General features: G+C 38.5%; 1 protein-coding gene across 1 annotated transcript in view; it reads right to left on the reverse strand.

Moving 5' to 3' along the window:
• Positions 1–1285: 1285 nt before the first annotated feature.
• VIT (vitrin) overlaps positions 1286–27648 on the reverse strand; it is a 54375-nt gene continuing 28012 nt past the window's right edge. Inside the window, exons 2-23 of the mRNA XM_053459767.1 lie at positions 25887–25948; positions 20381–20437; positions 18590–18746; positions 18181–18314; positions 17861–17923; positions 16607–16822; positions 16182–16232; positions 14222–14260; positions 14074–14130; positions 13903–13974; positions 13018–13074; positions 12162–12233; positions 11988–12065; positions 8660–8716; positions 8287–8349; positions 7891–7935; positions 6639–6701; positions 6241–6388; positions 5086–5189; positions 4589–4815; positions 3811–4324; positions 1286–2867 (exon numbers count right to left, since the gene is read on the reverse strand). Of these exons, the coding sequence (XP_053315742.1) occupies positions 2689–2867; positions 3811–4324; positions 4589–4815; positions 5086–5189; positions 6241–6388; positions 6639–6701; positions 7891–7935; positions 8287–8349; positions 8660–8716; positions 11988–12065; positions 12162–12233; positions 13018–13074; positions 13903–13974; positions 14074–14130; positions 14222–14260; positions 16182–16232; positions 16607–16822; positions 17861–17923; positions 18181–18314; positions 18590–18746; positions 20381–20437; positions 25887–25920 (2487 nt within the window). The 5' untranslated portion in view covers positions 25921–25948 and the 3' untranslated portion in view covers positions 1286–2688. The remainder of the gene's footprint in view (positions 2868–3810; positions 4325–4588; positions 4816–5085; positions 5190–6240; positions 6389–6638; positions 6702–7890; positions 7936–8286; positions 8350–8659; positions 8717–11987; positions 12066–12161; positions 12234–13017; positions 13075–13902; positions 13975–14073; positions 14131–14221; positions 14261–16181; positions 16233–16606; positions 16823–17860; positions 17924–18180; positions 18315–18589; positions 18747–20380; positions 20438–25886; positions 25949–27648) is intronic.

A 27648-nucleotide genomic window follows, 5' to 3' on the forward strand; every position in this document is an offset into this window, starting at 1 on the left:
TGTTGGGTGCAAAGTGCTGAGTGCTGGGTGCAAAGTGCCAGGGCTGGGTGCAAAGTGCTGGGTGCAAAGTGCAAGGGCTGGGTGCAAAGTGCTGGGTGCAAAGTGCTGGGTGCAAAGTGCATAAATATTGTGTGGGTTCTTGTACTTTGAAAATATTGTTTTTTATTACATCATAACAAAATAAGAATGTTAATGTAAATTTTAAGTTGTTTTTTAACATCCAGTTCATTAAATTCTTTTAAATAAACGAAAAATTTGCATATTGTTTTTTTTTATCCGATTAATCGATTAATCGAAAAAATAATCGGCCGATTAATCGATTATTAAAATAATCGTTAGTTGCAGCCCTACCAAAAAGCATAAAAAAAACTGATTAAGGAGATGGTACATGGCAGCATAAAGGATGAAGGAACCCCAGAAATGCTGGGTGGAGAAGAAGATTATTTATGTTCTCATAAGCTACCTGCCTAGAGCCTAAAGTAGCAGTACTTGAAGAAAAAAAAATATAAGGGAGTAAAAAAAAAAGTCTGTGTCGGCAAAGACCCCTGAAGACCCCTTGCACAGTGTAGAAGGTGGTGAACCCGATGCTGAACCAAATTTATTTATTTAATTTTTCTGCATTTGGGGGGGTCCACCTCTTGCCATCTGGTTACTATCCCCATAAATCAGGTTACAAGATATTACATCATACACGATATTTTAATTATTAATATTACTGTTACATGCTAATACCTAACCTTTTTTTGGAGGCATCCCAGTAACCCAGGTCATATTAAGTCTTCTGACAACCATGCCTGTTGAATGTTCCAATCTAACGAGATGAACTATGATTTTTAGCACACTCTCTGCAGATTTACATAATAAAGCACATAGCAAAAATATATATTCTTTTTTTTTTGTCCCCAAAGCGCATTTACTTTACCCCTCTGGCTTTTATCTATTCTCAGTTGTTTATCTAAATAAAAATGCACATCTTTCATCTTTTAGCTATCGTTTATCTATTTTACTTCTGTAGAAATGTTAAGCGCAACAAGAAACCTTTATTACACAGCTCTGTAGTGTTGCAGTCATCTAAAGTACTGAAAGTTTTAACCCCTTAATGACAAAATGCATTGTTTTCAATGGGTTTAGGGACCGCCTATTGTCCTTAACAAAAAGCGTCGAGTTTAGAAGCGTATTATATTTAATATCTTTATTATTACAGATACTGTAGAGAAAGGCTGTCTATATTGTGTTTCTCCATAGACTTTATTCAAAGGTGCTATGTTGGAGTTCACTGCTTGAGTTATTATTATTTTTTTATGCATTAAACTTTATAAAGCACATGTGATGGTTCTCATTACGCAGTACATTTTAGCATAAAGCTTACAAAAGCTCACTGGCTGCATCATGTTCTAATTTAGAATACCGATATTCTGGGCTATTCTAAAAAGGAAAACACACAAAAATGGAATTAAAGGTTAATAATAGAGAACTGCCTCATACATTTAAAAAAAAAAAAGATTTATTGAATACCTATAACTTTACTTTTATCCGTCCACAAAAAACAGAGGCCTTCATCAGGGTAAATGAAACTTGATACAGAGAGAGAGAGATGTATAGGAGTATTAATAGCAGCATTTATTAAAGGCCCTTACATTAAATTTCTGTATAATGAATCCTTAATGCTCATTTTCTGTTGGGTCATGCCAAGTTGGTAATTATGAAGAATAAACCTGCAGGAGTAACATTTGAAGAACACACATTATCCATCACTGCTCTGGCCTGAAGAACAGCGATGATGTCACACAATTAATGTTGTGTAACACAGCAAGTGGGGACCAGTGTCCCAGGGATACAGTTCAAAGTTTTTAACGTTTGAGATGCATTTTTATCTGATTAAACCAAGATCATATAGAATAAAGCTAACAATTCATGGGCAGAGCTGCACCCAAGCCAAGGCAGACCCAGCTCAAGAAATTGGAGAGTTGGCCAAGCTGAGTCTCCCACTGAACACAAACCAAGAAGCTGAACGAGAAAGCACCCCTGATATTAATAGTATATCACCACTGCCTCAATAACACTATGAATCCACTGTAAATAGTGACTTTACTTGATACGTGGGCCAAGGCACTTTCAAATAATGTCATTATGTACTACTCTTTTACTTTAGACTTTGTTTAAAAATCTGTAAATATATTAAAGAATCCATGCATGATTTGCCCAAGAAAGGGCACATCTGCACAATATACCAAGTAACCAATCGTCCTAAGGGTTTGCAGAATTGGTGGACATGGCACGTGTGCTACTATAATGTACACTGTATGTCATTACAAGATCTCTGTCATCTAACAATTCTAAAAACATTTTAAAACCTCGTACAAGGGGGCTGCAGCATATTTCAGCACAGATCCAAAACGACGGATTGTCCACAAACGTCTGTGGGAGCAGAAGTGCTAAGGGAGTTTGAAATTGCCACGCTATACAAACACGTTAAGTATACCGACCACCACTCCGCTGGCGCATTACAGTCTTTCTTTTAACACCTTCAGTGCATTTGGAGGCTGCAACACACATTTGAAAAGAAAATGTAGTCTGGAATATAGCAAACCACAAGCATATTTGTGCTTAATTCAACATAGCTGTCTGTTTTGTTATGTATTGCCAGAAATCATTCGATGCAAGCAGTTGGTAAATGTCCCTGCTCTTTTAGTTTCGTGGTTGAGAGTTATACTCTGTACAAATGTTCTGGATGATCTTCCCAACAAACTTGTAGAGATTGTCAAATTCATCCACGAAAAATGAATGGTCCTTGTCTGGATCTGTGGCAATGGCTTCTAGCTCATCTTGGGCAGCCCAGGCAATTCCAACAGCGTAGGCGATCACCCCTGTGGAAGGTCACAAAGTTGGGATTAAATTAAAAACCACATTCGGGTTCCTTATAAACTGGACATTGGAAATGCTGCTATTTTATCACCATATTTAATGTTATGTGGGAATGTTGTTATCTATAGGATTACCAAGGTTGTTTTGTAGAAGTAAGCACACTGTTTTGATATTAAGTACCATATTTCCCCACGTATAACACGCACCTTAATTTTGGGGCCTGAAATTTGAGAAAATATATATTACATAAAGTTATTGTACTGGCTGCCTGGGCATGATATGAGTGGGATTGATGTTAGCTGCTAGCAATTGTTACCAATCACAATCCTATCATGCTCAGGCAGCCAGTACATGCACATCATTTTCAGCCTCCCTGTGCCCCCTCCCTGTGCCCCTACACACGTATCCCTGCTATCACACACACATATATGTATTCATTTACTCTCCCACCCTTACCGGAACTGCAGATCTTCTGGTGCCACTCGCAGACTTCTGTGGGGGCCGCTGTTTCCCCTCTGCGTTGCTTGAACAGGAACGGAGCAGCGTCATGTGATGTGATGTACATTCACATGACTCCACTGGGTTCCTGTGTCGCCGCGACAGAACAAGAGACGCTGCTGAGCAACACAGAGGTAAGCAGCAGGTCCCCTGCAGATGATTATTTCCGGTAAAAAAAATAATAATAATCTACCACCAATGTATAAGACGCACCCAGTTTTCAGACCCCACATTTTTCTAAAAAAGGTGCGTCTTATACATGGGGAAATACGGTAATATCAAAATGTAAAATATACATATATAATGTCTCTATTTTTTATGATATGCCCTTTGATAAGCTTTGGGCATAATTTTCCTTAAAAAAATTTTGATAAAAAGTCAATGTTAGTGGTTATTTCATACTCTATTTAAAATAAAGTTTTTGCAAGTTAGAGGAAACCATAGTACCATTCCGATGAGCAGCAGCGGCTGGAGTGCGCACATCATCATATGACCGGCCATCAGTGATTACAATCAATATCTTCCTCTTATTCACTTTTGATTTGCTGAACAGCTGTTCGGAGGCATAGGTAATAGCAGCTCCAGTGCTTGTTCCTCCACTCCAATAGTTTATCCTCATGATAGCATTAACCACATCTTGTTTAGTGTTGTACTTGTCAAATCCAAATTCCAATCTTTGCTCATATGTATACTGAACAGCTCCGATTCTTGTGTCTGTGTCTGAGATCTCAAACTCGCTACTGATGTTTGCAATGAACTGAAGCACAGTGCGGAAGTTTCCTGTGCCGACGCTGCTGGAGCCATCAATGACAAAGGCGATATCAGCAGCATTGAGGCAGGTCTTACTGCAAACGAGTTTGTCGGTTTCACACATACGGCTGACCAGAGGGTTGACAATCTTGTGGAGGCCAAACCAACTTGGCACATTCATGGAAAAATGTCCATTGGTTCTGCAAACAGACTATAAAGAGATGTTACGTGTTACTTTCAGATGTCTAAAATGTTTTATATTTATTATATTTTACATTAGCCTACTCTTACAGTTTATTATTCATTGTGACTTAACAGGGGTCATGCTTTATGTTTTCTTGTGAATTCTTTATGGACTGCAGCATTTACTATTGTTAAGGTCTGAATAACAAATTGCGGATATCTGCATCATGTGAGTTCATTGGTACTTTAGCATGAATGATTCTTACAAAAACAAAATGTTGACATAACTAACCTTATCAACAAAATTGGGTTCAACAACACTTGACCTCTCATTATCATCGGCACCCTCAATGGTAACAAAGAAAATGTTAATTCCTGATTCCCGAGCCATGCGAGATGCTTCTTCAACTTTGTCTGTGGGCCATCCGTCCACCAGTACAACTGCTACATTTGGAGCACGACCTCTATTCCCACTGGAGTCCAAAAAATAGTTCTTGGTCACGTACGAGAGTGCTTTCCCTGGTGTGAAAATAATATTGGATTAAGTATAGCAAGTTCACAATTAGCACCATTTGCTGGGTTGCTTAAAGCTTGCCAAGTTTAACCAAGTTGGGTTCAATAGGGTACTTGCTGTATCCCTTAATTTCATGTGGCTGGGTACCAACAAGTTCCTACTAAGTTCCGCACTGTGGGTGCCCCCAGAGTTCCAGAACGTTTCTTAAAGATTACATAAATATATATTGAAAAGTGAAAACAGCTTAATAATTATGGAAATTCACATCTACCTACCAACGTTAGAATGTCCTCCTTTTTGTGAAATTTTATCAATAGCGGTTTTCAGATCTCCTGAATTAAAGTAAGAACGAAGGCCAAATTCTGTAGTAGGATCATCTCTTTAAGAGAAACAAAGAGGGAACAAAATTTTTTTTATATCAATCCTTAATATTTATAGACCTTTTAAACATACATTTATGCATGCAAATGTGTTCACGCATTCTTAGTTACTGGTGTTAGAAGACATTTAAGCCATCATCTGGCTGTCTCTAGTAAGACCAGGTGGCATAAGTATGTAAATTTCTAGCACATATTTAGTAGCATTTCAATTGAAGTTACTAAAGCAGCACTCGGATTTATGCTTGCAGAACATCTGTGCAGGGTTGTCTTTAACACAGGCTCTATGATTCCTGGGGGTCCCATAGCAGGTGCCCCTTGAGCCTGCAGCAACGATAGTCGCAGGGGTCACAACTGCGAGCGGGCCTGCTATTGTAGTGGGCCCAGGCAACCCCGCGATCTGCACCTAGTGGAGTCACATTACATCATGACCCTTCTGCGTTCCTGCTTCCCCTGGGTGGTAAAAGAGAAGTTGTTTTCACAGAGAGCAAGCAGTGCAGAGGGAGGCTGCCCTGTGCCACCTTCGCCCCCAAACAGCCTGCATGTGCTATCTTTGCCCCAAACAGTCTGCCTGTGCCATGTTTGCCCCCTGGTTAAGACTTGCATGTCCCTTTCAGGTCACTTGCCAGATGTTTCTCGCGGAGTTACATTATGGTCACATGGAGGGAAGACCACCCTGACTCTGACAGTCTCCTCCTAACCTGTAGAGTCAGCACGCAAGTACTTTTGTTTTTTTGTGGGGTTTTTGGGGTGTTGGAGCGGAGGGTGTGATTGCATGCCAGGGAGTGGGGGTCCAATAAATGTTGGCCCTGCATTTGCGTTCAGATAGCATACATGTGGTTGGGTGGTGCCACCCCCACTGATTTCATGGGAGATAAGCTTCTCTAGACGTAACTCTTTATGCTAAGTTAACGGCTTTCATAATATATATTGTATTGTACTACACCTGCTAAAAAAATAAACAGATTATCCCCTTATGGGTATAAGGAAGCTGGGAATTACTGATATGTGTAAACCATCCGTTACTAGAAAAGCAAAAAAAAGAAGCCTTACCCATACTGAACAATTCCCATGAGAGGACCAGAAAGACTAACATCTAGAGCTTCAGCCATCTGGTTCAGGAATAACTTCTGGATCCTAAAACGTCTTTTGCCAATACTCCAGCTCCCATCCATGAGGAAAACCAGATCAATGTTGCAATCTAAAGTTAAAACGAGTTAACATTTTGAAAGTAATTTAGAAAATAAATGAATAATTAATGGCGACATATTTATTTATCAGCAATAAGCTACAACACATTTTATGTTCATAAATATTCGGTAAAATCCTTTAGAGAATGCTCAATTTAGAAACATTAATCTAAAAGTACATGAAACATACATGGAATACCAAACTTTCCTCTTCCAATTTTTTTTTGTCAGTAATGATAATTGGTAGTAAAAGACACATACTTATGCCTCCAAGTGCTACTGTATCCACAGGCTTAATGTTGATATCTTCTTTTGGGCTGATGGCTGTAATAAAAATAAAAATGATATGAACAGAATATATTTGTATATTAAGAAGTTGTCTATGAGCATATAGAATGTGGCATTTACAGTATTCACTCCAGCAAATATTCTGAGCCAAAAAAAGTGGGACCTCATTGCACCCAACTTTTTAGTGTATAGACCCTTTTATTGTTGGTGTGTATGAAAAATATTTAAGTACAGTATTTTTTTCTAAACAGCAAACTTTAAAAGTGTTGTTTGTGTAGCTACAATTCAAACACACAAAAGTTTGCAGGCGTGTTCTACACAAGACAACAAAGGTATACACTATAACAAAAAGGAATGGTCAATGGCTTTTTCCTATAGATATCAAAGATGTTATGCTAATGGAAATTGTTATGAACATAGTAAGGATTAAGCAAATAAAAACATATGAAGTGTACAATGGAGACTGTGTTCTGTTATTTCATGTATGAAAAGCCCTGGAGAAATTAACTGACCACATTAATCTAACTGAGACTGGCATTTGCAGACAGACTAACACTGCAGACCCTCAGACTTTTCTTAGAAAAGAGGAGACTGTAGTGACTGAGGAAAGTTACTTTCCTTGGGGGAAATGGAGTAACCATTTTGAGAAGTGGCAACTTTCTGCAGAGTTCTATAAAGAGGTGTTTATAATGCAAAAAAAAAACCCAATGTATAGTGCACAGTGTCAAGAAGCTGCTAAAAGTTCATGTTTAAAAAAATATTGATAAAGTATTGTAAAGTTAGACAGGAACCTTCTGACAATCAAAAACGTTCTACAAAATGTATAAATGCAATGAATTATGGAGAGTATCCCGAGACACTGAATTTGATGTTTGCGATAGACTTGTGCACATTGATGAAAAACATGCACACCCTCTTCCCTGATTGGACAAACATAGGAGAGGCCTCTGCCTTTTGCAGAAATACTCTGATAGACCAGAATCATAAAGATGGATTCGTGGAGAAGGAAGCGTTTCTGCGCCTCTCTTTTCCTCCAAAATATGGCCGCATTATTCTGGCCTCTCGTGGCACTTCCGCAAAAGGGTGGAGCCACTGGAACAGTCCCCCCTGACTCTTCAGGGAGTGGGTGTGCTTTGAGGCTCTGCCCATTTGCGGAAGTGCTCCTAATTCAATAAGAGACTAATGACAATGTGTTATATCACAACCACATATGATGAAAACATACCTGTTTCAGAAAATCCTTTCCACAATTGCACATCCACATTTTTAACTGGCGGGGAAAAAAGGGTCAGAATTAGTGGAGCTCAAAGACAATAATTGACCTTCATTCACAAAGAAGAACATGTTATATACTGACTGGACAAGGGATTAAAATCAGTTGTGGTGCTATGAGCAGATGGCCACATGGCGCTCTCTTACGCTTTGGCAGCATTCCATTGCTATTCATTTATTTGTGACATTTTTGTTTCCTACTGAATTCAGTCTATGTATGTTGACCAACTTAGACATGTTAAATTTTGAATTTCAATGTTACTTATCGGTAAATTTAAGATAATAACAAGAAAGTGATCTTTTGTTCACACTGTTTTACATGTTATTTGCATTGGCATTAGTGACTTACTCTTTGGTTCAGGTGTGGCTTGAATTACCTTCCAATTTGCATCAGTTTCACTGTTCCTGGAATCTGGAAATAAGTTGACAAACGTTACCAATGTGTTTTGATCAAATCTCAGTTAGACCTATGATCTTAAGGGCCAGGGTTAGTTTACGTTTTCCAAAAACAACCCAGAAATATGTTTTAATATGTCTTTAAAAGATTTTAGCTGATCCTGCATAATCCATAGTCAAGTCTGTAATGTCATAATAACTAAACACCTGTAGATTTCACTGTAATTCATTTTTAAGGATGCAAACCCAATTATGTCAATTAGGGGGAAAAAATGTTAATTCATTTGACAATGACATAAACCAGAAAAAGTATATGAGTTACTTACTGCTTTGTGAAAAGCCGGAAAGCCACCTGTCATACAGGCTGGAACTGGAGCTGGAAACTACGAAAGCAATCACAGAGCAGCGCAATGCATCAATACATATGCTTGTTTAGTATATGTATTGCAATATACTGTATATTGCTTTATAGTCAAAATAGTACATCGAAAAACACCAAGTGGATACTCTATTCAAAACATTACTCTATTCCTTATGTTTAACCCCTTAATGACAAAGCCGGTACATGTAAGGCCTCAAAATGCATTGTTTTCAATGGGTTTTGGGACAGCCCATTGTCCTTAAGGGGTTAATTCTACGATTCAATCTGTATAATTGAGATGTGTTAAATATTTTGTGTCTTGTCATTAAATATATAAACATTTAAAGTCTTTTTCATGTATATTTTGACTTCCAAAATCGCATGAAGTGAGCTTGATAAGGCTGCTTGGCAATTATTAAATGCAAGTATAGCTTGTGATGTATGGTAAAGGCATGCTAAATATTGTGTAAGAATCATTTTACCAGTAAAATTAGGTATACATTACATATACTATGTTACTTTTACACAATGTGTCATGCAGTTCATGGTATGCTCAGATAAAGCCAGGCTTATGGGTTATTTACAAAAAAATGTGAGTGTGGGGCAGTGGTCTTATCACCGTAGCAACAAATGGTGCATTTACCATAACCATTACATTGGTTGCTACGGTGATAAGACTACTTATCAATCTTTGTGCTCCTAGTCCATCTTTTCCATGAACTAAAAACTAAAACTGTAGAAACCGTTGCACATACAAGTCGGTGTAAATAACAATACATTCATTTTTGCTTTACATGCTCAAATTTCCAACAGTTCAGCAAACTGTGTGTTCCACAGAGCTGTCCTTTCAACATCTCTTAGCAAGAGAAATAGAAATCCTCAATGTGAGTACCTCTTCCCTGGCATAACCAACGTATTTTCCATATAGCCAATACTTAGTGAAAAATGTTGTGTTTGGCCTAATAGAACATACAAACAGATAATTTAGGTCATAAGTAAGGCAGCCAACCAGCTACCCAAATGATAGTCTTGGGCACCATGGACCAGCCAAGACTCACAATGCTAACAGTTCCGCATTATGCGGATTATGTTTGATCTGGCCTTTGTTCATGGAACCAAATGACCAAACATCAATGGTACCACTGTATAACTGCCTAAGTCAACTCTGTTATACATACATTGCAAAAAGTGAGACCTAGTCTGTAGAAAGCATCTAAAAATAGTTCAGACAACCTTTCAAGAAAAAGAAAGATCTCACCAATAGATCTATCATGCGTTACGCCGGTTTAGAAACACAGCTGCAGGCAACGTTGAATAGCAACATTATTGAAACGTACAAGTGTAACCTTTGATTTAAGCCTGTTGAACTTTCCTATAAAATATTTACAGGATCGGTATTTCTGGTTGGAGGACAAGCAATAGAATTGCAAGATCAGGACACATTAAAGGACACATTTAGAAGATCATAGAAAGTACCAGGTTACATGGGTCGATTCGTTTTTATCATATACAACAAAATCTGCTTTACTTTTTTTATGTCTCTGCCAAAGAATAGGATTAGAAATTACAAATCATTTTGAAACATGAAGTCGTTTTTGTAACCATAAAAAAAAATTGTTTAGCATCTTTTACGGCTTCTCCACTACATTTGCTTAGAGTGTTTTAACTAATGGCTTTACGGCATATATGCATGTTGGTTGGCAGGATCATGTCACATGATGAAGAAAAGGAAATCGTGAGATTAAAAGGAAAAAACCTTTTAATCATGCAACTTGTATTTAATTAATTTATTTATGTTATATTATCTACCCATGATTAGCCCAAAAGGAAGAGTTCAGTGTGTTCCATGCACATTGCCCTTAATTACCCATGATTAATGAAAACTACATTGGAACCCTTTTGTCAGACCATGTAGGAAGTTGTACATGCTTCATGGACTGTACTTCTATTGTTCTAGCACATGTGCAGGTAGGTGCCTCTAGTACTAGATATTGTTTGCACCCGGATAGTGTTGCTGCGAATATACAGACATTTGTTCTGACAGTGTCCTTTTGCGCAGGAAAACAAACTCAAATACTCTGTGGACAGGATGTTTTACTCCTACCGCTCTGTGCTATGTGGACTTTTCTCAGAAACTAACACAGAGAGTGCCACTAAAGTAACCTGTTGTGTTAAGGACGCTTGTGCTTTGCTAGGGAATATCTGATCCTAAGTATGGAACAGGTTGCTTTCTAAGACGGTTGCAGCCTCAGCGTGCTTAAAGAATACTCCATCATTGACAGTCTCAAGGAGGACCAATCCCCACCCCCTCTCTCCTGGTCCCCTCAACAAGTCATTTAATATATGTAACTGCAACAACAAGATGGCAGCTCCCAAATACAGCACAACAGTAAATAAAATTGGGAATTTATTTATATTGGTACTTAACTAAAATATAAAATAATGAAAGATTATTGTGGTGCAGATAGGATTAGGAATTAAAATCCGTAATGTGACACTTCTTTTTCTTACACATACAGCATACGCACATGCGTCAAACCAGCATCAGACTGCTCCGCTTCTTCTTTTACATCTTCTTATTCTTCTGTCTTCTTTCTTCTGTCTTCATCCACTTCTCCCCATGTCTTCTTTCTTTGACTGCTTCTCCGTGAACCAGGCCTCCTGCTGCGCTTCAGCAAGAGAGCGGAGTCATGTGGACAGCCTCCCCCCCATTTCTCCAATCTGAAAAGTGCAGAAGTGCACTGGGAGGTATGGTTCACAGAGACACGGACAAAGAAGAGATGGGAAGAAGAAGACAAACGGAAGAAGACTGAAGAACAAGAAAATGCAAGAGAAAAAAGCAGAGCTGTGGTAAAGGAGACAGGGACATGGACGGGGTTGTTGGAGAAGGTATGGAGACTTGGAACCTCTGTATGCCAGTGTCACCTGGGGCGTACTGTCCAGGGATGGCACCTGCCTTGCACTCTGAGCTGCCGTCATAGGCTTCAGCCACCCAGGACCCTGAACTGGTAAAATTTGGTTATAGGTTGTTAAAGTACTAAAATCTATTCTCTCTTACCATGATACAGTAAAAAAAAAATCTATCATAAAATATTCAATATTCCATGTATCAACCATGCCATTTCTCATAGAACACTTACTCAATGGGTAATATTTGCATAAGAGCCATACTTTTTATCTATTGGTTCATTCTTCCAAAGCCACAGGTTTAAATTTTGTAAATCTAGTCTTTGTATAATATTTTCATTCCAGCTGCTGAATAATTTTAATGCAGTTTACACAAAATAATTTACCTTGTGTATTATGTGTGTCTACATACGGGTTGGGTGCAACAGGGGGAGCAACATGAGCCATATTGCTGCTCTCAGGCACTATAAATGAAACACATTGTTATTTTACCATCACATAAAGTATTTTTCCGGTATATACGTATATGATAAAGTACAGTCCTGATAAATGTTGGATACCTGCAGGTTTGCGTTGCACTGTTTGGATGTTTACTCGTTGGCTAGGATTTTGCCAGTCACGTCGTGGTAAATCTAAAACAGATATAAAATGGATTAGGGTCAACTATCCATTTCTATAAGTATAAAGTATTGTTATAAGAACATGTTAGAACTCTAGTAACCATGCAGATCACTATTAATGTTATGAAAATAACATAATGTCACATGGGTATAGGTGGCATCTGTACAAAAATGCCATTGTCCAGAAAAAGACTTGTGGGGCATTTAGTCAAATGTCTGCCAAAAAGCTTGTTGGAACCTCTGATATCAGCTGACAGGCCCTCAAAGCTGTGACACTGCCAGACAGGTAAGGAAGTTGGGTGGTCAAGCTCCTTCCCCTAACCATATCACCATATCACCTTTGGAGACACAAAATGTTGGGGGCTATGTACCCCTTATGTTAATTTAAAACACAATGCAAACATTTTTTTAAAATGCCATTACAGGTAGTTGTGAAGTAAAAGGTTTGGTATGATGGGTATATGGCTGTATTACAGCACCACTGGGAACCTACATCACATTACTAGTTTGGACTCAAGCTCTAGTTACAACTGCAATTCATTTGTTTTACATTGTTCCACAAAAGGTTTCATTAGTAATAGTTTCCCCTAAACAGAAAAACTAAAGACAACTCTTGTGATAAGCTAAAAGAACAAATTAACATGTGCCCTAGCTGAGCCACTGGCTGGAACTGGAATGATCATGGTATGGTTAGAAATTGGTGGTACTAAAAGGACTTCTCTAATGCTCGGAAAAAGACTCTGTCTGTAATCTGGTCTGGAATTACCCAAATTATTATAAATCACTTTATACTTACTTGCATTAGGTTGGGCTGCTCCCTTCTCGGCTAAGATCTGCTGGATTCTACTGTAGCCTGTCACAAGGATTAAATATTTTCAATATATACCATACCATCATATACCATAATTCCTCTACTGTTTAGGAAGTATAAAATGGTTGTTCATTTGTTCCTCAGAGGATTTACACACACATTTCTATTTCATTATGGACTATTAATATACTTTAGATTTTCTGTTTGTTTTAACAACTTTCATTGTACTTAATTAAAGGTAGAAAACATAATGTGAATGTTTCACCTGTCTGTTGTTACATACTTGTATACATGTATGTATGCCTGTTATCATTCCACCACAGAACTGACTATTTCTACTTGCATAGAAAAGAAAGTCCCTGGTGGGATTAAGTAATTACAGAAAAGATCACAGAGATGTATCAGAGTTGCATAAAGCCATTTGGTGGCCAACAGTACATCTCTATGGTTTTGTTCTCTCAGTGACAGAATGGTAAGAAAGGCCACATTGTAAAGCAAGACGCTGTACCACAGACAATAAACAAAACTCGCATTAGGGCAAGTGCACATAAAATAGCATACGTATTTAGTTTAACATAGACAATTCCTCTTTAGCACCCTGGAGTTTTTGAGATATCTTGTTCAGGCACTTCTGATGGAATAAACTGTAACTCAATCAAGGACATACTATTTTTTATTGAGATCATATAAACATATATACATTTATAGGCTCCACTAGTTGGTTTATCTTTCAATGAGATACCCTTACAGGGGCCAAAAGGAAAAAAAACAGCACTCCCTGTCAGTATGGCCTTCTTGAATTTCAAGGAATTACAATGAATTTCTATAGGCAATGGAATAATACAAGAATCAAGAAGATGTGATGCTTACCGATTCCACCAGATGGCTGGAGGTTTCCAATAGGCTTGCGCAAGGACACTGCAGGATCCTGGCGTGGAGGAGCTTTTTCAAGCAAAGACAAAAAAGAGGCATCTTACATATAAGTTGGTTAGACCAGCAATATGTTGTATAGCTGACTGCTGAAGACTGATGGCTTCTTACCGGCATTAACCCGAGGAATGTTCCGATTGGTGGCATAAGTTGACGGAGACCTGTAAGCTTTTAAAACAAGATCTTTTGATCAGGAGGATCCAATTTGCAGTAAGTCTTGGTAGACTTAGACAAACACAGTTTAGTAGATAAACCATACCTTGATTTTGCCCTCTTCCTTGAACAGCTTGTACTTGTCCTGAAAAAAATATATAATCATCTTAGCAAAATGTTTATAATGGATTTTCTTATTGGCTGTTGTAAAAGAACATTGCCAGATTACTATAAGATAATAATTGCAATCAGGGCCGGCCTTTGGGGTGTGCGACCTGTGCGACCGCACAGGACGCCACACTCCAGGGGGCGCCGCCGCGGGGTCCGCCGCCGCCGCAGCGCGGTCCGATGCCCCTGCCGCCGCGGGGTCCGCTGCCGCCAGTATGGGGGCACCCGGCACCCCTCCAGAGACGGACAGTAATGTCCGCCGCTGGAGGAGCCGGCTCGCAAGGGAGCAGTATCGGAGGTCTTTAACAGACCTCCGATACCGCTCCCTTGTGATCCCCGCGGCAACAGCTGCTGTGCGCCGGGGTTTGCTGTCAGATCCCGGTGCACAGCACTGAAGCCGCGCCCACCGGTCTCCGTGCCCTCTGACCCGGAAGAAGAGAAGACAGAAGAACTAAGAAGAAGAGCGAAGAGGAGGCAAAGAAACTGAAGGAGGAAAGGTAGGAAAGCATAGAGTGACAGTGAGAGTGGATTGGTGTATATGTGTGGTTTGGTATATATGTGTGGTTTGGTATATATGTGTGGTTTGGTATATATGTGTGGTTTGGTATATGTGTGGATTAGTATATATGTGTGGTTTGGTGTATATGTGTGGATTGGTGTATATGTGTGGTTTGGTGTATATGTGTGGATTGGTATATATGTGTGGATTGGTGTATATGTGTGGATTGGTATGCGTGTGGATTGGTGTATACGTGTGTGGATTGGTGTATACGTGTGTGGATTGGTATGCGTGTGTGGATTGGTATGCGTGTGGATTGGTGTATATATGTGTGGATTGGTGTATATGTGTGGATTGGTATATGTGTGGATTGGTGTATATGTGTGGATTGGTATGTGTGTGTGGATTGGTGTATATATGTGGATTGGTGTATATGTGTGGAGTGGATTGGTGTATATGTGTGGATTGGTGTATATGTGTGGATTGGTGTATATGTGTGGAGTGGATTGGTGTATATGTGTGGAGTGGATTGGTGTATATGTGTGGATTGGTATGTGTGTGGATTGGTGTATGTGTGGATTGGTATATGTGTGGAATGTGTGGATTGGTAAGTGTGTGAGAGTGATGGGTGTTATGCTGTACCATTTCCAATCTATTTTTCATTATATAATTATGCTCTAAAGTACATCATAACTCCCATCACTCTATACTGTTCCATACAGTGGCAGAGCTGGGAGGCAGAGGCCTTGCACCCTCACCGCAGGACTTCTGAAAGGTAAGTGAACTTCAAAGAGGGAGAGGGTAGATAGTTAGGAGGGGGTAGATAGGGAGAATGGAGTGAGACGGGGTACATAGGGCAATCATACTCCTATCATGCCAAGTAGTCTACGAGTACATCCTGGAATCTGCGGGCATGATAAGAATGTGATTGCTGTTAATCATATATATATATATATATATATATATATATATATATATATATATAAATATTGTTATTTAATTGTTTTGTTATGTGTTATGGTGTGGGGGGGGTCATATTCGGTTTTGGCCAGGTAAATGCTGCACTTTTGGTTTCAGTCCAGAATTCGTTTCGGTGCATCCCTACTACTAAGCCAGACAATGAAGTGGTACGCCTACACCACATCAATGTTTGGCGTAGTATATAGTGATTGGGGTTTTGTTACAAGTTTTGATTCCTTTCTTTTTTTGGGATGGGGGGGCGCCAGACGAGTAGTCCGCACAGGGCGCCAGAACACCTAAGGCCGGCTCTGATTGCAATTTAAAGCAATATAATGCTTTCATATAAAACTTCAGGAAACACTATAGCCTTAATCATATAGATTTTTAACCGATCTGTTACTTAATATCATTTCACATTCTACAACCAACTTGCACTTACTTGATGATGCGGCTACAACAGATCTGTAAGCTGGATGAATGCTACTTGAACCTAAATTAAGGTCAAACCACAACATTAAGCATATAAACAGACTCATAAATAAACAAATCAATAATCATTTTTGTGTATTTTGTTTATTATTGGGTATTTAAAAACTCTTCTATGGTAATTAATTCACCGATTTTTTTTCTGCACGCAGAATAAACTTTTACCGTCAATGCAATGCTAGTGGTTTAATAACATAAATTGAATAACTGATGTATAAGACTTCTCCTTCTTAATAGTAGAGCCTGGTCTTTACATCATGCATGTATAAGTAAATAGATTATAATAAAATATTAATCCCGCACATCTTTGTAATTGTAAGTGTAATTTCACCTCAATTTCCTTAGTAATTAATGATATGACGGCATCAAAACCCTGACCTGCGTCTCTAGCTCGTAGTAATGGAGGTCGTGTCCTTGCTGTGGTAGTGGGAGTTGTGGTAACGACAGTAACGGTGGTTGGTCTTGGAGTGGTGGTTGGCACTGGAGTTGTTGGTTCTGGAGTTGTGGTAGTTGTGGTGGTGGTGGTGGTGGTAGGAGTGGTGGTGGATTGAGTTGTTGATGCTGTAGTTGTCTGCACTATTCTCTGCACTGTTTCTGTTGAGGAAAAAACAAATAATTATATAAAAAACATATAATTTATAATATAATTATAATAATATATAAAAATTGAACCATTAACCTATATTTATATAGTGAGCAAAATAATTTAATAAAAGTTCAGCCCTTTGCTCTTCAACTATATAGTTTCAGCTGGATTTGTTCACTAAATGATGAGTGGTATTCTTGTGATGACTAAAAACCAGTTCAATTATAGATTATGAGTGCAGGAAATCACACTGGGATTTTCCTTTCATAGTTAATGTATTGAGAGATTGAGATATGATTATTCATTCACATTTCTGGGAGAAACATAGGGACGTAGAACTTGACGGCAGGCAAGAAATATCCGGCCCATATAGTCTGCCTATTTTTCTTGACACCCAAACCCTAATCAGTTCTTGGTCTTGCTTTAGCTTCAGGATAGCTTTAGGCTTATCCTCTACATGTGTAAATTCTCTTGCGGTAATAGCTTCCACTAATTTTGATAGGAGGCTTTTCCATTTATCCACCACCCTCATGGCACAGTCAAAAGAGGGATCTCATTATACAAAGGTTATATAGATGTGGCCATTTTGTGAGGCCGGATATGCAGTTGTATAGAAATCTGTATCCCAAATCAGCTAAAAACTATGAGAAACAGGAGGCAATTTTTTGGTCACTTATTTGTCAGGATTTAGTTCTATAAAAGGACATCCTGAATAAGAACGTTTTTAGAACTTAATTGTATTGCATTTTTACAATTGTATGTACAAAAGATTTAGTAGATTGTAGAATGAAGCAACAACAATGTCACTGTAATGTTCAATAAATAAAGTCGTTAGAGCATGGCTTATACTGAGAACATTGCTAGGCCTCAAACCAGTGTTTTGGTATCATTTGGTCGGTCAGCATAGTGGATGGTGGATTGTTGTCCTTGACTCCAGCCTTGGGGCTGCATATAGGCCACAACTTTAGGTATCCCTGCTTGAGCACAGACATTTCTTTTCATGTAAATATGTCACAATGAATGCGTTTCTTTGTGAAAAAACATACCTATTTTGACCTCTACAAATTCAAGAGTTGACGGGTATGTAGTTCCTTTTTTCCCTTTGCCTTCTGTGAAAGAAACGAAAATGCAGTTATAGGTTATACTGTATATAATAATGTTAATTAAATGTTTTCAAATAACTACTAGAATGGTAGTCATAGGCATATTTGAAGACTATTTAAATATGAGCACAAAATAAGATTTTTTGGAAATGTGTACCAAAGAAGATGTAAACACTTACGTTGCACTTTGGCCTTTGTTAATTAGTAAATATATTTGTTTCCTTCCAATTATTACCTATACATTGATATTAATAAACTGTTACCTGCAACAACAAAGGATTCCTTCCAGCGCGGCAGAGACAGAGACCGAATCCCATTAGAAAAACTCCCCTTGTAACCAGACTGACCAGCAACTTTCCGAACAAGGATTTTTCCTCCAGAATTGTCAATGGTTCCACTAAAAAAGAAAAAAAAAAAAAGATTTATCTATTAGTTAGTCTGAATACCTTTTATTGGGTGATCAGACATCTCAGTGTGCAACTGGGCCAGTTACAAGGGAGATCTCTTATCTCCCCTACCAGGCCATTTAGAGGACCATTATTCACCAGTGACGATCACACAGAAAGTGGAGGTACAGGACTCCCTGGTCATAACTGCACCCCATGTATTGCCTGTGCTTCTACAATTAATCATGCACGCCTATCATGTATTTAATTATAGAGACTCACAAACCTATGTATGGCCGCAGAGCAAATACTGGAGAACGATGCATAGATGTCAGTGCCATACACACGGTGTTTCCCATCGTCGCATCCAGGAGGGCATTTCGCAAGGAATTCTGGGTTGGCTATCTTCCCTGCTTTGATGTCGCAATCAATATGAGGAACATCTGTGGAATAAATCTGTAAATTAACAAACCCCAAAAGCAACAGGAAATTGGATAACAGGAATATACTTTCATCAATAGGGTATAATAATCAAGACCTTCTTGGTGTGATCATCACCTGTTTCTTTTTATTCCACCCATATCAATATTTCCTTGGCTACCCTGGTGTTTATGGGTGTGGAGAATTCACCCCTATCTAGCTCAAGATGCTTCTAAGACTCTTGTTTATGTTGATTATCTTCCTCTTCACTACTGCAACTCTGTCTTAGCTGGTCTCCCTCATACCTGTCTTGTCCCCATACAATCCATCATGAATGTTGTCAGACTTATCTTCCTTACTCATCTCTTTACTCCACATATATCAGTCTCTCCACTGGTTGTCTGGACATTTTAGGATTCAACTTTAAATCCTAATTCTCACTTTTAAAGTGTTTCATATTGGTTCCCTTATCTACATCTCCTCCCTTTCCTCCAAATACACTCCAACCAGGTCTCCCTACAACCCTATTGATCTTTGCCTGTCCCCATCGGCCCCTTGCCCCCACCTGTAACTAACATATGCGCTGACATATTCATTCACACACATATCAGTAAATGTGTATTGTTATGTATAATAATAACAATAATAATATTATATGTTATGCATATAATAATAAGGTCCTGTTGAAGCTGCACTTCTTTTCTAATCCTTTTTTTTTGTTTTTAATAAAAAGTACAAGCTGTGATGTTGACTAGAAAAACAGTGTAATACAAAGTTCATTGGCTGTTACTCAACAATTCCCTCTTGAGACTTAAATCAGACGATGCATCTCTTCAACCCTGCTATCTATTCTTGGGATGTTTTTGTATACAGTGTATCACCATACTCAGAGTGCAACATTTTTTAGGATAAATTAGCACAATATAAGCACTATATTAAAATGTATGTTATATAATACTTAATAGAAAAACATACTAAGTGGCAAAATCAGCATGATAGTGTGTATTAGTGATTTGTTTTCCACTACTGTGGTTTAGTGCATGATGTGTTTTAAATTACAGTTAATATGATTGTAAAAGTACTTGTGTACAAAAAAATATATTGGTCTTGTTCTATATTACCGTATTTACTCAACCGGTGCAAACTATGGATCGTATTCTTATTACTATACTATATTGTGATGTTTTATTAATATTGTTATTATTATTATTGTTATTATTTGTTTATTAATATAGTGGCATCATATAATTGTGATTCAGTTAATGCACCATGTTACTTGTGGAGCAGAGCTTGCCTAAGCATGACATTGAAGGGGACTGGTTAGCCCCAGTAGAGAGGTGGATGGAAAGATGCTGGAATGGGGAGATACAGATCCCAATACATTTGAACTGAAATATTGGTCCGTGGCAACATGGCCATTGATTGGTTTAATGTTAACTTTTGGTTTAAAAAGATAAAGTTAACACAACATGTAGATGTTATAAACTAAAGTACTTTCTACTGGTTCATATCAAGTTTTCAAATTACAAGACCCCTGCATGTTTCGCCCATGAAAGATTTATGAAAACTTTTGTTCTTTATCCACAAGGTGGTGCTGTAGTCAAACATGAAAAGACACAAAACCTCAGTAGTTATCCTCCATCAACACAACACTTACGTTGCTTGTTCTTTCTATTCTTCTTTGAAGACACACAGGTACACGTCAGGATCAAAACTACAAACAAAAAATATGCCAGATTCATTATATAATTTAAGTTAATGTGGGATTTATGTTTGCTATGTATAGGGTGTTCTCAACCCTATAACTAGCTTTGAAGTAATTAAAATGGAGGGGGAAAAAATAACTTCATGGCAGGTGCCATCATGAAAAGTCATGATGGAATTGTTCATGGGCAGAGCCGGCCTTAGGTGTTCTGGCGCCCTGTGCGGACTACTCGTCTGGCGCCCCCCCCATCCCAAAGAAAGGAATCAAAACTTGTAACAAAACCCCAATCACTATATACTACGCCAAACATTGATGTGGTGTAGGCCTACCACTTCATTGTCTGGCTTAGTAGTAGGGATGCACCGAAACGAATTCTGGACTGAAACCAAAAGTGCAGCATTTACCTGGCCGAAACCGAATATGACCCCCCCCACACCATAACACATAACAAAACAATTAAATAACAATATTTATATATATATATATATATATGATTAACAGCAATCACATTCTTATCATGCCCGCAGATTCCAGGATGTACTCGTAGACTACTTGGCATGATAGGAGTATGATTGCCCTATGTACCCCGTCTCACTCCATTCTCCCTATCTACCCCCTCCTAACTATCTACCCTCTCCCTCTTTGAAGTTCACTTACCTTTCAGAAGTCCTGCGGTGAGGGTGCAAGGCCTCTGCCTCCCAGCTCTGCCACTGTATCGAACAGTATAGAGTGATGGGAGTTATGATGTACTTTTAGAGCATAATTAGATCATGAAAAAGACATTGGAAATGGTACAGCATAACACCCATCACTCTCACACACTTACCAATCCACACACATACCAATCCACACGTATATACCAATCCACACACATACACCAATCCACACACATACACCAAACCACACATATATACTAATCCACACATATATACCAAACCACACATACACCAATCCACACACATATACCAATCCACACATATATACCAATCCACACACATACCAATCCACACATATACACCAATCCACACATATATACCAATCCACACATATATACCAAACCACACATATATACCAAACCAAACATATATACCAAACCACACATATATACACCAATCCACACATATACACCAAACCACACATATATACTAATCCACACATATATACCAAACCACACATATATACCAAACCACACATATATACCAAACCACACATATATACCAAACCACACATATATACTAATCCACTCTCACTGTCACTCTATGCTTTCCTACCTTTCCTCTTTCAGTTTCTTTGCCTCCTCTTCGCTCTTCTTCTTAGTTCTTCTGTCTTCTCTTCTTCCGGGTCAGAGGGCACGGAGACCGGTGGGCGCGGCTTCAGTGCTGTGCGCCGGGATCTGACAGCAAACCCCGGCGCACAGCAGCTGTTGCCGCGGGGATCACAAGGGAGCGGTATCGGAGGTCTGTTAAAGACCTCCGATACCGCTCCCTTGCGAGCCTGCTCCTCCAGCGGCGGACATTACTGTCCGTCTCTGGAGGGGTGCCGGGTGCCCCCATACTGGCGGCAGCGGACCCCGCGGCGGCAGGGACGTCGGACCGCCCTGCGGCGGCGGCGGCGGACCCCGCGGCGGCGCCCCCTGGAGTGTGGCGCCCTGTGCGGTCGCACAGGTCGCACACCCCAAAGGCCGGCCCTGTTCATGGGTATGAGTTTGAGAACTACAGCCCACTCTAAAGTTCGCTGAAAAGTTGATACTTAATGAAACGTCTTATATTAAATCAATAAGGATCTTGAGACATACTTGCATTCAACTAAACTAAGTATATTCACACAACACAACAAATGGGGCTTCTTTTGTGTACTTGAGAAGTCCGAAAGGTCAGGTGCCATGTTCATTTATAGATAATCCAGCTGTATAGGGAGGGGGTTCACATATCACAGCACAAGAGCTCCTGCCATAGAGCAGATTTGTTTTTGTGTGTGTGTGTGTGTGTATGTATGTATGCATGTATGTGTATCTATGTGTGGGGTTGTGGTCATGGGTGTACCTATGATCTTCGGAGGGGCCACTGGTCAAGGGTAAGATTGCCACCCAACTAGGCCAATAACATATTTCCAGATTTGAATGGTGCAAATGTATAATTTTATAGAGAAAATACTCCATGAATAACCTTTATCCTTACAATGAGCAGTAACTGTAAAAAGCTCAAAATCAGGTAACACCTAAAATCTAACTTTTATTTATGATACATGTGGTATACAGAAGACCCTCTGTAAATTGTGTTCCTTTTTAATGTATCTGAAATAAAAGTAGAGTTTCACGTGTTATCTTTGGAATCAACCCCAGTAGGTAGGTTGACTATGGGGATTTTTATGGTACAGTAACTGTATCCATGTATGTATTTTTTCTCCATTTTACATTCTTCCTCACCTAATCACCCTTCTCTACCATCTCTAGTTCTTTTATCATTCCAGTCGACACTGTACATACCCAGATATTTTGGGCTGTTCTTTGCTAAGCCCACAAGACCCTCCATTGCCATCTCTTTGTAGACACACTACGGTAACTCCAATGTATTTACATATGCAATCCAGCAAATAATGTTCCATTTTCCAGCAAGGGGCACCAAATTTCATCTTCTTTTGTATTAATGGTGCAATCTGGGAATTTTTTTGCTATCAAAACAAATCTTGAGGTGGATTTCAAATTGACTGAAAGTCCTGGTGATCACCAAATAGGATCTTTAGGGCAGTCAAGCTGTTAAATTAAGTTGAGTTGCTGCGGGGTTTGCATAAATACATGAATACGCAAGTTGGACATGTTGGTCTGACTCAGTACCATTGCCAATGCCACAACACAACTGAATTTCATTTAATTGTATCAGATACTTTCAATTGACACCATACAAATCAAGAGAGCCTTTCATTTGGATTATTTATGACAATCAGATACTCAACATGGAGATTTCTTATGGATTACGTTTTTGATTCTTTCCTTTTTTGTGGAATAAAGTTACTAAATTTTCCTTTTGGCTCTATTTCAAGTATGTATCTATGTTCAAAACCGAATAGGTCTGTACATTTATATTATGTTATGATTAATTGTGGTATGTTGCATTTTTGTAGAAAAATGTAACTCAGCATGAAAAAATAGAGAGGATTAATGACAGATATTACCAAAGAATCACTCTTTCATCAGAATAGCAGTATTCCTATATCCATATTGCAACAGCCTGCAACTGGTAGAGAACCAGAATGCATAGTTCTGGGATAATCATATTGTTATTAAGCAACTACACCTCTGCCAGTTACCTTTTGTTTAACCTTGTAACCCATATTTTTGGTGGGGAAATTAGTTGAAACCTTGGAACCTAAGGAATAATATTCAGGAATACATTTTGTCCAATAACATTATTAGTTATAAGTCAACATGAGTTTATGATAATAATTTATTTTGATTTTGCAAATGCATTTAATACAGTTCATCATAAAAGGTTACTGAACAAATGAAGTGAGGCAGGCATAGCCTACATTTGTTTGCACCTGAAATGTTGTCGAAAGCTGGCTTAAAGATAAAGTTCAAAGAGTTGTTGTTAATGGTAAATTCTCCAACTGGTAAGTGGAGTTTCTCAAGATTCTCTCCTAGGCCGACTGTTATTTAATATCATTATTAATGAGCTTGCACTGTGTAATAAAAGCCATATGTCAATGTTTGCAGATGACACAAAGTTAGGTAAGGTAACATATTGAACTGGGGTGGGGGGCAGATCTAAGATGGCACAATCAGGGTGTTTGAGCCTTGGGGACCAAGATGGCACAGACAGGGTGTTTATGGGACAAAGATGGCACAGGGTGGGTTGTTTGGGGACAAAGTTGGCTCCCTCTGGACTGTAAATTGTTTGTGTAATCTGGGTGCTGGTCGGGTTCTATGTAGGGAATGTGGATGCCAGGGCTGGCCTTTGGGGGTGTGCAATCTGTGATCTATGCCTGTAATTTAGGGAGTATTATCTATACCTTTAATGCTGAGTTTTTGTGTGAATTCCAGTTGATCTATACCTGCAAAGCTGAGTTTATGTGTTATTCTGTTGATCTGTATCTGCTATGCTATGTTTCCATCCATCATTTATGTATACCTGCAAATATAGGGGTTGTATGTCTTCATTTGATCTATTCATGCATGTGCTGTTTACATGTGTTGTTTATTTGATCTATACCTGAACTACAGGGAGTAAGAGAGGTATGGCTTAGTGAATGAGGTGGCAAAGGGACTCTGGGTATGATTATGGGGAGAGGACCTCTCAAAGTCACAATAGGGTTCTGCATTCTGTGTGGCAATTTTTTTTTTTTGGTGTGGGAGCGGAGGGAGTGATTACATGCTAGGGAGCGTGTAGGGGGGCCAAGGAAATGCTTGCCTAGGGTCCAATTTTTCAATATTTAAAAAAGAATTTTTGTTACAAAGATTAGCTGTTTTTTCCTATATTTAATGTATTAAAAGGGGGTATTTGATGGGACAAAATGCTATCCCCCAAAATTTTTAGGGGTTCCTACATCCATGCGCAGACGCCATGATTGTGAGCCCACGACTTGTACAGTACTAGTGCATATAGTATATTGCCACGTATACATATACGTGGCAATATGCAAGCTGACAGCGGAGCCTTAAACTGTGGTAAACTTGATGTTTAAGTGAGTAAATCGCAAAATGTTGTTAGAAATGGAATCAGGTTTTTGTTGTCAGGTATATTTGGGGACTTAGATGGCAGGGAATGTTTCACACTGAAAAAAAATAAAGTTATGCATTTAGACAATAGTTCTCACTTATAATTATGATTGGCAGTTAAATATGTGTATAACCTAGCATGGCATATAGAAAGATGTGAAATATATCACATGTTAGGAGTAGAATATGACATTATATCTATCTAGCAAAGAAATTATTTTTTGTTCCTTTTTTTGATAAATAAATATGAATACGTGAAAATGTGTGGTCTTCTGCTATGTGCATCCTCCAGTAAATCAATCATTATCTAGATACCTGTTGCCAAACTTTTGTTTTAATGTGGCTGGTCACATATTGCAAGAAAAAGAGAGTTAAAGGATGTCAAATACAGAACTGCCAATCTTAAATGTTTTCTAACAATGTCTGTATCTTTTTAAACAATAGGCCCATGGATTTGGAGAGCATTCTTCACTACTGTTTTACTCTAAAAATAAATCTACACTAATTAATGGTGAAAGGGCACATACATTTCAAAGATCACTAGTTACCGGTATATACTTAATTATATGTAATTTAGCCCTCTTCGATAAATACACACCACTATTTTCTCTAGAAAGCCTGTGTTTTTTCTTCTTATTAAATTTCACATTAAGGTCAGTCTTAGAAACTTTGCTTCAAGCTTGTGTGTGTTTTTATTATATAGTAAGGACATATACCTGCAATATTTTTACTTCCCCAACTTACCAAATAGAACTGCGATGGCCTTATCCTTCATCATCAGAAAAGAAGCCAATATATTCAAAGCCCTAAAAAACAAAGTATGTCACATATTAATATAAATTGATTGTAAAGTGATAAATGACTTTGAAGTACAACCTATAACATGGTCAGGCACAATTTCAATATAATTCTTGCAATTCTCACGTTGTACTTATGTATTCATTAATAGGTTGAGTGTCAATGTCCTAATGAAATTGTATTTTGGAATAAACCGTATTTCCATAGATTTATAACAAATACAAACATAGTCCAAAAAATTCAATAGTATAGCTGGTAACAACTTTACTTACAGCTGGAAAAAAGCCCATTAAAAAAGGGTGAAAACCACAAACACGGCTGTGTATCGAGCAATATTCAAGTGAAAGCGTGAATAGCATAACACTGGTTGGTTTTTGCATCCCTGAACTAAGAATAATAACTTCTAAATGTACAGTTTAACTTTTAGATATATCACAAAGCACAACTGTAGCTCTTTTATCCACCAGCCCTTTTTCAGATTATATATATACTGCATTGTGTGGTTTTTCTCCACAAAAATGTGTTTACCTAGAATGTTTTTTTTAGTTGACAGCAAACCAATCATTATATCACATATCATGTTATTTTGATGAAGGACTGCTAATTAAAACTACCTTATAATATATTATAAGAAACATAAAGTGTGGCACTTGTGTTTAGGTGTGGAAAGAAAATCAAACCCATGGCAAACTTCTTAATTATAGGTCTTTTTTTAGATTAATGTGCAAGTGTATCCTTCAAAGGCACCATTTACAGAATGGCAGTCTATTTAGGTTGTGTTGGATTCCTTTTGGTATGAAGAATATCAAATGTGCTAAAACGATGAGGTCCCCATTGGGGCATAATAATATCAGGGGGTCAAAAGTGTGTGCAGCAAGGTAGATTGGTGATGTTTGGGCAGCTCCTTCAGCACCAGGTCATCAGTCTGTGACTGAGCAATGGACTGCTCAATCCAAAATGACCAATACAGGTCACCAAGGTCCTTGGAGGTTATTCACTACAGCAGGAGTTAGCAAGGAGTTTTGCAGGAGATTTGTGGCTTCCGCTCACTGGCTTCATTATGAATATACATATCTTTAGCAAGTATCTCCTGCAAGAAGAGCTGAGCTGACCCTGTAGTTTGATGCATTTGAGCATTATGCAGGACAAACCAGTCTCTTTTCACAGAAGAAGCTCCCCAAATGGACGTTCCAAGTGTATGTCAACGTCATTTCAGAAACCAAAACACTCCTGCTACCCACTTTTGTAAATAAACCCTTTGGTTATTAGGTCCATTGGTTTGTTAATGGTCATCTTAATGCATTGACACAGCTGACTTCTCTTCTTTCTACTATATCCACGTAAGATGCTAGTGTTTTTTCCGTCATCGAGCAGTACATGTCAGAGGGTTTTTACCTTCAGCAGATTGTGTTCTCATAAGAATAAAGCTCAATTCATAATGGTGTGCATATATTTTTCGTGATAATTACTGGAAAAATGAATATTTATGGAAATCTTGTAAATCAGTCACTAATTACTCAGACATTAATTGCTTTGTATAAGAAAACTTTGACCATTTCATAATATGGAGAGGAACAGGAATCCTGCTTTCTCGAGCTTGTGGTAAACGTCTTAAACATAACCAAAGTGTATCGTCCTTACGTTATGAAAAGGAAATATTTTGCTTTTCGATGTCCCACACTTTACTTTTCCATATACCTGAAGTCTA

This window comes from Spea bombifrons, chromosome 3 (genome assembly GCF_027358695.1).
Source record: "Spea bombifrons isolate aSpeBom1 chromosome 3, aSpeBom1.2.pri, whole genome shotgun sequence".
Taxonomy (NCBI): Eukaryota; Metazoa; Chordata; class Amphibia; order Anura; family Pelobatidae; genus Spea; species Spea bombifrons.